The sequence below is a fragment of the Colletes gigas genome, unplaced genomic scaffold, assembly GCF_013123115.1.
Source record: "Colletes gigas isolate AHSC1104 unplaced genomic scaffold, ASM1312311v1 Colletes_gigas_Sc00007, whole genome shotgun sequence".
Classification (NCBI taxonomy): domain Eukaryota; kingdom Metazoa; phylum Arthropoda; class Insecta; order Hymenoptera; family Colletidae; genus Colletes; species Colletes gigas.
The window spans coordinates 1,830,519-1,844,002 of NW_025106636.1; the positions used below are offsets into that span (position 1 = coordinate 1,830,519).

General features: G+C 40.3%; 1 protein-coding gene across 3 annotated transcripts in view; it reads left to right on the top strand.

The window, feature by feature from the left end:
• LOC122396361 overlaps nucleotides 1-13,484 on the top strand; it is a 180,041-nt gene that overhangs the window by 43,127 nt on the left and 123,430 nt on the right. For 2 of the 3 annotated variants that reach the window (XM_043394682.1, XM_043394684.1), the window contains exon 2: nucleotides 4,185-4,454. In XM_043394682.1, the coding sequence (XP_043250617.1) occupies nucleotides 4,185-4,454 (270 nt within the window). The remainder of the gene's footprint in view (nucleotides 1-4,184; nucleotides 4,455-13,484) is intronic. The other variant, XM_043394683.1, reaches the window with a different exon arrangement.

Consider the following 13,484-nt stretch of genomic DNA (forward strand, 5'->3'; position numbering starts at 1 on the left):
GTCGCTTTTGCCCCCGAAATCCGTTCAATTTCAAATCGAGCGTGTAAATAAAGCAAAGGAAGCGCAATGGACAAGCTCTTCGTAGCTGCAAAGTAGACTGCCTCGTCTCTGCGGAGTCCGAGTTAAGCAAAGAGAGACGACGATGGCAGAGCGCTTTTTTCGGTTTTTTTTTTCTTCCCTTCCCTTTTTATCTCTCCCCCTCCATCGCTATTGGATATTCTGAATTACGATGGCAATCTTTTTCATTGCCGTGAAAGCTCGGGCCACGTCGCATTTGCAATTCGATACGCCGCCGATGGTTGCGCGAGTATTAACCGACGCTCTTCTATGAATACGACGGGAGCTTTCGAGTTTAGAAAAAAATTGAAACTCAAAGTTGTAGCAAAAGGAACGATCCCCCTGTTACCTAAATAGCCCTCCGCGTCCACTGATTCTACGTATTTTTTTTTAAATAATCATCCAAAAGCAATTTGTAGTTTTATCTCTTCCTGTTCCGCGCAAACTATGATTCCACGAGGACCCTAGACAACGTTTTTAGATAAAGGTCAAAACGTTATCGCGTTTTTTATCTGTATAATGTATTGACGATAAAAAGATAAGGCCATTACCGGGTATCTCTGCTCGTATTTATTTTTATTCTAATACAAATAGAACGATAAAGTAACAAGGAACTCGTGAGTAGATCGGTAATTTGGTCGAAAAATATTGAATAAAAATTTTCCAGTTGCTCGTGACAGAAATACGGAGATAAAAAATTTTGTTATCGTTGCAACGAAATTAATATTTCACTTGCAAAATACCGATATCTGGGGCGCAATTTATTAAATTTTCATTATCGTTCTCGAACAACAAGCTCACGAGGAATGAAAAATAAATGCAATCCTTTGGAATTTATTTCCTTTGGTTGCAATTTGCGGGAGTTGCATTATTTTGATACACATGTTTATTCGGTTATCGAGTTTCTGCAATTTCTTCGAGATAAATTCTCCTCGGGCATTCCCGTGAAAGATACTTGGACGATAAGAAATGTAATCCATCCTCTCTGATTCGCTTTTCACTCTCAAAAATGGAAGCTTTTACCGAAGTGGTATTTTCGAAACGAACGAGGACTGGAAACATATTACCTAAGCGGCGAGGGACCAGCTTTTTTTTTTTATTCTAAATTCGCTTTTTCATTTGGTTAAGTACTAGTTTCCCGCTTCGATTATCAGGTATCGTTTAATTAAATTGCGCGGAAAAGTTCTGCGCTCGTTACGATTTAATAAAAACAAGAAACAAACCCGCCTGGAAACGTTGAACTTTACAATATCTTCGTAAAAATAATTTTCGAAGAAAATTAAATTGCGTCCTATAATGCGCCGTACAAGATTAGATAGTATTATCTAATAACCATGTATGTGACATAAGCGATAAAAATAACGTACATAAATATGTATATTTATATAATACCTTCGTGGTTCCTCCGTGCTCGTGAAATTTGCATGCAATCTCTTTGATAAGAACGAAATTCGTATTTTTACGGCGCGGTTTGAAAAGTGTTTCCGAAAATAAGCAATTGCAAATTCTTCTTTACACTGTCTGTAGAATGTACAAAATATTTATTTAGATTTTTAGAGAGCACGTTTCCCCTTTTCCATAAAAATTCCCAGACAACAAGGTTAGAGATGCAATTTAAAATTTAAAATTTAAAATAACAATCCGACGCAAGAAATAATCCCCTCGCGGTTGTGTCAAAGGTATTTAAACAAATTTTAAACGAGAATTCGGGATATAAAAAAATGGTTGCAAGTGGTATAGTAACGCGAAAAAATTGCATTTCGGTGCAGCGAGCGTGATTGATGTCCGAGTGCATCTTGCGATGCGCTTCTGCATTCGGCGGTGCAGAGACCCGCGTCGGTGCCCTCGCGTGCTTCGTTAATCACGCACGGTGACGGCTGAATCTTGGCAAGAAGAGGAAAAAGAGAAAAAAAAACACCGGGAAGAAAAGAAACGAAACGAGAGAGGAGGTATAAAAGACACGAATGCGATTCGTTGGTCGGTTCGGCGTTACCGCGGGAAGCTCGTCGAGAATTAACTGGCGGGACTGTACGCTTCTACGTTTATCGAATTCGTTTCTATCTCGCTTTCTGTACGATAGCAAACGCTTCTTTTAATCAAATAATGCGAGTGACTCCGAGTATGATTAAAAATTGCGCGGCGTACAATCCTGCGCGAAAGTTTCTCGAAAATAAATTTTATCCGACGAGTGTTTCGAACTTACGGACGCGGAGGTAATTAATTAATGTACCTGGAAGCTCCGGCTGGTGAATTAAAGTGAATTTACAGGTGGAAAATTGAAGAATAATTATTTAAAAAAGTAAAAAATATTTTTTAACCCTACAAATAGTTTGTAACGAATGTGTCCGAGATTGAAGAAATATGCGAAGATGAAATTGAATAAGTATGCTTTGGATAAGCGCGCGAAGAAATCAGAATGTGCGATCGATTCGCGTTGATAAGAGAGAAGTATGTTCTTATCTAAGCGCGATTCAGTTTGGAAAGTCACCCCGTATAAAAATAATCGAAGCTCCGCGGATGATCTATGTTGCTCGAAAAGCGGCATAAAATTTATACGAAACGTGTACCGAATACCCATTCAGGCTAAGGTTCAAGAAAGATCAAGGTCGAGCGTGAATTATTATCAATTTTATTTCAAACAGAAACTTACTTTTCATTCCTGAACGATGGGAATTCGTATCGCACGCTGACCGATCATTTCGAAAGCCTAGAAAATTTATCACATCGCGTTTGTTGGGCTCTACGTTGCCTGAATCTTAACAGGTTGTGTTATCGTTTTCCATTTAGTCTTCAAAATGAGCTCAAGGTTCGTGAAACTTTCGGAATAAAAGTAAAAAGTTTGGTTCACGGTGTATATTTAACGTTTCTTTATTTTCTTTACTAATTCTTCTCGAATTTATATTTTTTCTTTAAAACATTGGCTGGTCTTTTGGCTCTTGTATGGAAGAAAACTTTTACCTCAAGAAGTTCTTTGAAGACTGTTCTTTTGGTACAGATATTTTAGCACTCTTGTGTTAAAAGTTTCTTGAAGACCTGTATTTCAAAACTTTTATTAGAAAAGGTCTCGTGTAGTAAATAAAACAACACATTTTAATTTATAAAAATGTTTAAAGTTACTTCCGGAGATGGCAAACGTGGCAACCGAGACGTTAACAAATATTAAATTGGTAGAAACAATTTTTCCCCATTGTTGCTGTTCGTGTGTGCTTACCAGGAAGCAAAGGTGTTGCTGGTAAATGCTGTTTAAAGGAGCACAGTGTTACAAATGAGTCTGGCTGGCATAGGATATGAGTCACCTAACGACTTGTTTCACTTGACGAACGTCCATAAAACCGAACCGACGGCTCGCAAATAAGCATGCTCTCGACACCAGCCTTAAGAGTGCTTCAACTCTTTCGCTGACGACGGACGTTGCCTTATTTTTGTTCGCTCGCTTTCATGTTAAAATAACGGCCGATAACTGTTCGCCGCAGAACCACTGCTAGTAAATAGTTTTTTGGTAATGGAGGATGAGTGAAATGTTTTTCAAAAGGGAGGAGGTGCAGTTCGTCTCCAATATCGGTCAGCGGACTCTGATTAAGTTAGCTCACCCTCCAACGCAAAATTTTTACTCTCAATTCGATTTGCTATTTTGTAAAATATTTAGAGTGTCTTACGATCGTGAATCGTGAAAAACGATCCCTAAAGAAGCTCGTTTGTAAGAAATAATACAGATACGTCGTTCGCGAACCATGTTTGAAATTTATTTTAATTAAACGACGCTCAAAGGATTCGCGGAACAAATGAAAATGTTGATTGCATGTTTCTAGTAATTGGATCGATGCGATCGCGGCGTTTGATATTCTGGGTTCGGAGCAGAGACGGGCAAAATTTTATTCGAATAATAGATATTGAATAGGAGCGCAGGGCAGCCGTTTATTCGCTACATCAAACGATTACTCAAATAAACTTTCGTTCGTTCGACGTGAAACGTTATTTCGTTCTATAACTGAGATTGTTGGCTGTTGTTGAAAAAATTTTCCTATAAAACGCTATCGAACAGCGTGAAACATTGTCAAACGTTCTAAAACGCGTGTAATATGAAACTGTGACCTATGTTAAGCCGTTTTTCAGCTAATGGAACGAAGATGTTGGTTTCGTTTCAGTTATTGGGCGGTGCTTGCTTCAGCCACGGCCCGTACACGTTTTACAAAGCAGTGAGGGTAGGAAGTGGTCGTGTGTTGCGTCTGGGCAGCTTCTTCCTGACGAAACTCTGGAGCGATGCGGACCTCGTCAGCATCGGGGAGCTTCAGCTGCTGTGGATGGATAGTCGGGGTCCGAATCAACCCTTGGCGTCCTTACGGCTATACTTCCTGCCGGAGAACACCCCGGATGGTCGAAGGGACATGCACGGAGAGGTGACTCCTTTCAACTTTTATCCTCCTCATTTTATCCCCTCCTTCGTCCAAGCATTATTAGGTTGCTGTTTCAATCAGGACTTCAAAGACACCAAACTTTTCTTAAAAATTATTTCTGATTGAAATACTTTCCAATGTGATTTTTTTCTACGCTTCGACTGTAAAGCATCGATCGCCGAGCTCATTTAACGACTCTCAGGGCGATCTCTGAGATTTTATTTTATTGTACAAACTGTTGTACGTATATCCGCTTATGTTTTGCGTTCGTTTTCGTTAAGGTTATAGATTTTTTAATTCCACGAGAGAACGAAAGAATCCGTGTCTCGCGTGGTTTCGTTTTCGAGTAATTATTTCCGTGCAGAAATCTAAAACTTACGCTGGTTTCGAACGAGCACGGTGGTGCCGGACGGGCAATATAGAAGGCAACGTTTTCGAGCAATGAATCAAAGGGATTGCTTCATTGTTCTTATTGTGAAAATAATGCGGGAGAAGTAATCTCGGTTTATGGCGAGACCGGGACATAAATAGTTGCGCTAGAAAATAGAGAGTAATATTTAAAGTAATAAATCAGTGGTAGGATTGCTTCATTGTTTTTATTGTGAAAGTAATGTTGTCTCGACTGGACACGGGGCATGATTTGTTTGGACCGCGGAACCGGTGCCGGGGCAACGTTTCGAATAATGAAAATCAGGTGAATTGCTTAAGCGATCTTATTTTCTGCCCGTAGCCGAGTCTCGTTTGTTTTCGTCGTCCAAGTGCGACGTGTTTCGTACGGAATAAATTTACGAAAAGGAATCCGAGCAAACGGTCTCCGCGCGTAACTTCACATCAAAATTAATTGGTCCAGATAAGATAACGCGTAATCATTTTCTTCTTACGTTATAATTATACACCGCGATATCGATTGAACGCGTGTATAAGCACGGCAAACCGAAGAAACGGTATCGAAAGCATTCGTCGGGGGACAGAGAATAGAAATTTCGAAATCGCTTAGATAAAAGTAACAAGCAAACAATGACAGATGTTTAATACCGATCCCGTGCGTTTTAGGGCAACTTGTGCTATGATTCAGCAAGATACTCTTCGTTTATCGGAGACCGAGACACAGAGAATGGCCTGAATTTTATTCGTACAGCCGATGACGCATAAAAACACGTGATAGCGATTTATTCTCCGCGTTTATTCCCTTGAACGGTTATTAAGATAAGCTTTTATTCAGCATATGTCGTGAATTGCTCGGTAATCTCGAGTAACGACACTTTAGTATTAATCATTGTTTATTGTACAAACCGTTTTAACACATTAGTATCAATCGTTTATTATATAAATAGCAATAAATTATGCTCTATTGACGGGGCTTTTTGTACGTTCAAAACGCATAAATATTATATTTAACTTTCGATAGTTATCGTTGTTCGTTGCGCTAACATTATTATCAATCGAAATGGGAATTTTTCACCGAGGAGATAATATGACGAAATAAAATTAGAATCCATTTTAATATCGCGTAATTAAAATGCAAGCATATCGAATCGTTTCTATATAAGTAAATTAATTGAAGCGGTCGTCGTTGGATGCTGGTCGAAATGTTAATTAACAACCGCATACTTGGAACGACTTCGGTTGCTTAATAGTTCGGCATAATTGTTACTGTTACAAACGTTGCAACCTTTGATATAAAGTGTAGAACAAAAATAACTGATAATAGTGAGTGGATAATGAATTATCAGATAATGAATACTCGAGCGGCAGTGGAGTCGTATCAGGGGCAAATTACAGAGAAGAAAAACAAGAAATCTGCGTAAAAGATACGCTGCGAGCACTAAACCAAGTAACACATACCTTACAGAAAAGTTTACGATCTTGTCGGGGAACCATAATAGAATTATTCCAATTAAATATTTAGGTGGACCAGATAATATTTTCTACCGATTAATTTTGTTCATTAACATTCGTGAACGTTAGGTTTCGATTCGTATCGAACTGGATCGCATCTTCGGCAAAAGCACAGTCGAATTAGAATTAATCCTGTCTTATAATAACACGATTACCGCGTCCACGATACCGTTCGAGGCACATTCGTGTACTCGGGAATCAAATTCACCTTGTATTATGCTAACGACATGCTAATGGATCCTTCTTTAACGACCGTTTCCTTTTGTGAGTTCGCTTTTGATTCCTCGAGCCTCCGCGCCGGTCGTGGGCTTCTCCATCCGACAATATTAATTATGGAATATTGTATCCGCGCGATTTCACGGCGAACGTTCGAACGTGAAAGTCGAAAATTGAAAATCGCCAACGGCAGAAACCACAAAGAACAAATTTCATTATATTATTCGCGTGAAGAAAGTACCAATTAATTTTTTCCCCCCGGTCATTAAGTCAACATTGTTCCTTTTGTGTATGATTATATCCACGCAATTGTACCTCGAGTACCAAGCTCGATTATCGAGGTATTTGATTCAATCGTCTAGCTTTAATTTAAATAGTCGCGTTAAAAAAAACCAGTTTGATAGTACTAATTTTTAATCCCCCCTGATTGTAATTTGAAAAAAATAATAATTAACGAGCAGCGCGAGTTATGAATAACCATAAACGTTGAAACGGAAAATATATATGGAACGATAATATTCCGCTAAGCCGACGTGGAACTCTGAAATTGAAAATCAAAGGTCGCTCGATTAGAAGGCTTTGCATATTAATGGGATTTATGCAAACGGAGCATTCGAATTGAAAGGACTTCTAGTTTTCCTCCTCGACGGTAATAATGCGTGGGCGAAATTATCGATTTCAATTAAACGATCAACGGAGACGCGGACACACGTGGCGCGATTTTCCAAGAGTCGAGAGATCGGGGGAGGGGGGGAGGGGGGGGGGAGGGAAAAAATTCGATAACGCCCCCCAATATACGTCGTTTCTCGCGTCCTTCTATTAGCGTGGTCGATAGACGAGGGGAGGGGGGGGAGGAATAAATCTATATTTTGTTTTATGAGCACGCCACGAAATTCCATGAATTTTTCAATTCTGCTATTTCCGCTGGTTGTTTCTCATTTGTTCGGCTTGTCCCAATTGATTCACCGTTCTCTCGTCGATTTAATGCGGTTGCATTTTTCGTTGACAGCGCGGCGTTTTGTTTATGAACGGGCATAAATTTCTAATTATCGACTGGTTTACGTTGCTTCATTGCGATGTTTACGGCGCTCGCTGCCCACGAGTGTTTCTACGCCTCGCGTGCTGTAATATAACATAAGCTGTCCAGTTTCTCTAATCCGATAATCGTTATTCGTACGATGGAAACAAGTAACGTTAAAAAAACCAGGTCCATTTTAAGAAGGAAAACGTTAAAACATTTTTAAGAAGGAGCCAAGTTTCGGGATCGCGCGGCGAAACGAAAAGCAAGAAAGTTCTAACGCGTTATTTGTTAAGATATAGGAAATGGCGCGCTCACGGCGGTCGTAAGGTACGCTTAATGCAATTTATTACAGAGGAGGAAGACAAGAAAACGCTGCAGAAGCAGATCTGTATGTTGTTCCCGCAGTTTTCATAGTTACTGGCTTTTATTCAAAAAACCGTATTTGCATTCTCATTATTTTCTGTATTCTCTTCTTTTTTTTTTTATTTCTTTTCCTCCCTTTCGTCGGAGTTCTTCTGAAACTTCGCCGGAGCGGCATTCTTGTAACTCGTTTTCTGCCTTCCGCAAATATTAATTTCGTTTCTTTTCTTCGTCGCTCGGTATACCTAAATAGAACGAGCCGTGAATCGCGCAGCGATGTTTCTACCGAAACGTTCAATGGCGGCTCGGATGACGTCGCTCAATGACTCTAACCGTTAGCCAACTAATTAGCAAAAACCCCCTCGGAATCATTTGTTCATTATTTTCGTAGTGAATTACGCCGAATGAAATTCGTCGATTGTGAAAGCTTTGTTGGGTTTTGACGCCACTTGTCTCGCTAATTGCCAGAGAAATTGATCGATATTTGTGTCGGAAATGCTTATAAATTTTCATATTTTTCTTGGAAACAACTATTTGAACGAAACGTCGAAAAGACTCTTGCAGTTTTTCAGAAAATTTCAGGAGCGAAAAGTTAACGAGAGACTGGCGTATGCAAACCAGGAGCACGTTTAAGATAAAAAGGGGGTGTAGAGGGGTTAATAAAGGCGAGGCTGTAAAGTACAGGGTGGCAGATGTAAAAATGCTCATCGAGGGGTCGAAAGGACACAGGGCAATCCCTCGCTGGATTGTTAGGGTGGATTTTGGGGTCGGTCTGTTCCTACTATCGGGACATTGTCAATTAAGCACACCCCTTCGCTCGTCATTTTCACTGTTTACAGGCCGGTTAGCTCGAAAGGGGCGCGCGTTGCACGCCAGAAATGGATTCTGTTTCTCGCCTAATGTCCCGGAATTTGATTTTCCACCGCCTATCTCTTCGATTATTCGTCTAATAAGGTGCGTGCAATCGAGACACCTCCAGGGCGTCGAAAGTACACTCGGTTTCCTATTATCCGTTTCGATTTATCTGCACAGAATACAGTCGGCTACACAAAGCCACCGTTCGATAGATTTTCCAACTAATTTTATCGTTTACGTAACACTCACACAGTCCATGTATTTAACAGGCCCTATTTTAACATTTTCAAACAAATTTAATCATTCATTTTCTGTGTTTAATTTGTAAAAATTAAATAAATTATGTTAATATCTTTTACCCTGAATTGTACGCTGTATTGCAGCGTATTGGAAATTCTGTCGCGTACTGTACTTGCTTGATTCGGTATGCAGATATTATTGACCTGTTTCCACGGTCCTATTAAATTTAGGCAATCAGGCAACAACTAGAAAATCCGATTGAAACGTGTCCATTTTCTGGAATATTAATTCCCAATTTGTCTATAATATTCTACCTGTGACAGATAACAAAGTAAAACTTTACTTTATGAATATTCAAATTTTACTAATCTATGTATTTCGATTCTGGCTTATCAGAAAACCCTTTAATGCTATTTGCCATTGGTCGACAAAAATGTTTCGTTCGTATTTATTAATTGGGAGCCTCGCGTGCAATTGGCGTTGCATTTAGTTACTCGAATTGTTCACCCAATTAAATTAATTACGTACCACGACCGGAAAATTGAATGTTCAGCGATGAGATTTCCCTCCAACGAAACACATAATTATCGCGCGTCGAATTTACAATGACGATTCCAAAAAGTTATTGTTAACCATTTTAATAATTTATTTTATTCGATATAGAAATGGTGACGATCGATACACGAATAGAGGAGATTAAAAATCAATTTCATTATCGGCGATCGCGTATTAAAAATGTATCGACGGCGATATAGTTGTGGTTTCGAAATAAATCGGTTCGAAAAGGGTTTAATACGGCGATCGTTGCCCCGCGCCAGCACTTTGTAAATTATTCGCGGTCACGCGGGGTTCAAAAGTCGCTTAAAATAATATTTCCAAGGCTGGCGTCGATGTGTTGTTCTTGCTCGATGCCCGCGCGCAATAATACACGCTCTCGTGATTGCGAGAGCACAGTGATTCGATTTAACAGTGGTACCTCGCGTGCACCGACGTTTATCGATATAAAATAATAACAAACCGGACGTGTTTTTCCATTTGCCAAAGTAGTCATTATGTCGATCGTAAAAGAAAAAGAACCGGTCGAACGATTCGAAAAAAATCGATGTCAAAGTCACGTCTCCACCCACACAATACTATTGCATCGAATTGCATTTTTTTGTTTTGTTAAATTCTCGTTTATGCATGCAAAAAAATAGCTCGTGGCTCTATCTTCGCATAAATATCATTCATTCGTGCGCTGGATGAATTATTGTTTACTATGCGTTTCCCGATTCATTATTCTGATCGCATAAATTTATTTTATAATTTACAAATCCATTGGTACGGTATACCTAAATCTGGAAATATTAAATTATCGTTTTTCAATTGGTAAACACTTTGTATTTGTTAATTATGTTCCGAGTGGTTTCGTTTCCCGTTTTCTAATTTGTTTTATTATTTTTATTAGAATCGCGACCCGTGTAAACGATTTTATTCGTGAAAATTGAAACACGGGAAAATAAAACCGTTAAAATTGCTCTTTTGTCTCTCTTGGCGAGGAAAGAGCGATTGTATCGGAGAAAAATGGCGCTCCGTTTCGAGAAAAGCTATTCGAGGACGCGAAAGAAGTTTCTGGGGGGGAAAAGACGCCTGTGTTGGCGAGAGTTCACTTAGTTTGCTATTTTAATCGGTTAAATATTGACTAAATATGTTTATTGTTGCCGAAGAAAAGCGTTGTTTACGTCTTTTCAAGGCTTAAACAGAGATGTTTGCAATTTCTCTTGCGATTCTGAAAAGAAAAAATAGCCTATCGATCTATGATACGATGAATTAAAAAAGAAAATGAAAATTGAATTTATATTTTTTTGTGTTCTCGTCGAGTTTTCGACGCAACATTCTATTATGCGGTGAGTGTATGTAGAAATAAGTGTCTACGAGCCGGGCAAGGTTACGTTCTAATACTGTCCGCAGAAATGACGTAATGAATAATGCATTCTTGGGTTTAAATGTTAGTTTTATAAAACGGCACACACGAACACGAGCATCATCGATCCATTCCGGTCGCTGTTTGATGCACGTTTCGCGTCAACGTGGATTCAATTAATTAAGGAAACCCGTTTGTCGCATTTAAAGGTTATACAAATACCATAAATATTCATGCAACTTTTGTAGCCGAGTAGGTTTTCCACGTCGCGTCCATGTTGCTCCCAAGCTAGTTCGCGGAAAGGGGGGGTAGAAAAAAGAAATCGATAAATAGTTTCTGGCAAATTTTCCCGAGTTTGTTTGCTCTCGAGAAACATTAAACTAATTGCTCGCGAGCCATTAATACACTTCGCGTAATTGCTTCTAACACGATTAAACGTCTCGAGTAGAAGTTGCTGCTTCTTATTATTTGCTGAAACTTATCCGATAAATGCAAATTTCTCTCTCGATTTTCCTTCTCTCCTCACCCCCCTCTCTGGAATCCACCGAATTACCGAAATTTAATAACAACCGTTGCACCAAAATTTATTTAACAATTACAGCGATTAAAATGTTCAATGGCACCCTCCACGTTTGTTTAACCCTCGAAGAAGAATTTTTACGAGGGTAGTTTTTCAGTTTATAAATATTTCCAGTCTCGATAATAGAGGAATAAGACGTTTATATGCAAGAATTGCTCGCGTACAATTATTTATGGCGTCGTAAGTTCCCCCGATCGGTCCGTAGAGAATGGACAAAGAGGAGGGATGACGAGTTCGATGGACGATGACGCGTAAATACGAGCAGGGCCAGAAAACACGTCGTCGAAGTCGAGATTTGTCGAAAGACAAAAGGATCGACCGGTGAGAACATGCAATTACCAGCTCTCTTTTGCACCCTTTCAGCTCTCCGCACACTTATCCCTCTCTGGCACCCTACCGGAGGGGAGGGTGGGTGGTTGCTTTCCATCCATCCAGCTCTGATTTCATTTTATTTCCTTCGCAGCGAGTTGTAAAAGAAAGCGGCAATTACGGACTATTTCTTGACTCGCTCGCGTATAAACGGCGTTGCAAAATAGAAACGCGAAAAGGGACCGAGGCGATAAGCGTCTCGACGCCTCCCCACCCCACGCTGCAAAGACGGCCCCTTTCTCTGTGTTTGTGTATGCGCGATGGATATCTGTGTGCGCGTGTCGCTGATTTCCTCGTTTTCAGCATTTTCCAGCGACGGGTCCACTGTAAATCCGGCGTAATGAAGAAATTCTTATTCATGCAACGCCGTAACAAACTCCTCCTCCCACCCCATCCCTCCTTTCTCCCTTGCAACGAATAGAAGTATGCTGATTCCGAAGAATAAACAACGCTGATAACTTTGTAATCTCAACGGGCTGATTATTTCGTCCAAAGTATCGGTAAACTTTCGTTCGATTCTCAGCTGTAGGTTTTCTTAAGATTCTTTCCGTTTTATTTGTTCGTACGAACAGTTTTGTAGGATAAAAATTATTCGAGTACCACTGGTGGTCGCTGGAATGAGAAACACTGACCTAAACTACTAGGGATTCCCAACGGGGGTCATGTGGTCCCCCTTTAGTGGACCACATTGTATCTCTTGGGGGCCACGAGCAAAAGACGTAGAAAGAAAAAAAAATGGAGAGCCATAATTTCTGAGCGGACCACGACAAATATTACTAAAATATTAAAAATCATTTGGAATAAACGCAGTCGACGTGTACCATTTTTCTTCCCTTTTTTATCCAGTCGGATTTAACGGGTCGATCTAAAATTTTTATTCGCTGTTTACGAATGTTAGGGGAACGCGCGATGTATTTTCCGAATATTCGATCTCAATGGAACTCGCGCGAAACAACACTTCGTTTGCCTCTTGTTATTTCCTTTGTCGTCTCTGTTTATACTGCTCAACAATGCCCGCGACGTTGCTCTTCTTTTTCCCCCAGGTTTGTTATTTTTTCGCAATTTTTCCATTTTTTGTTTTGCTTTTGTTGCTCGGCGGACCACCACCACCCCCTCCGCTCGCCCGGTGGTCCGATTCATGAACGTCGCGCGTCAATCGGCGCGGTGTTCGATACGTCGACAATGAAATTGAAAATAAAACGCCGGGGCCACGTTTCGTGAATTAAACGGCGAATCGCGCTCTGTCGTTTCCATGTCCACCGGACAGAAATTTAATTTGGACCCGGTCTGCCCGCTAACCCTCGAACTTGTTGCTCTCGTTTGACAATCGTGCGGTTAATAATCGAACGGAAAACGCAGTATGTTTGCATAGAGGAGTGCAACGGATCGATGCTAGAATTTATGCATAAAGATTATGGATGTAGGTCGGTGGCAGCGTTTTCAAAGGTCGCCGAGCGATGAGACAGTTCTAATGTCCGCGGGCGGTGAAACACGATGGTATGCAACAGAGTGTGTGAATGGTCCACAAAATTCCAACGAATGGCAACGGGGGGACAGCCGTGTCAAAGACACACTGGCGGTTGAGTGATT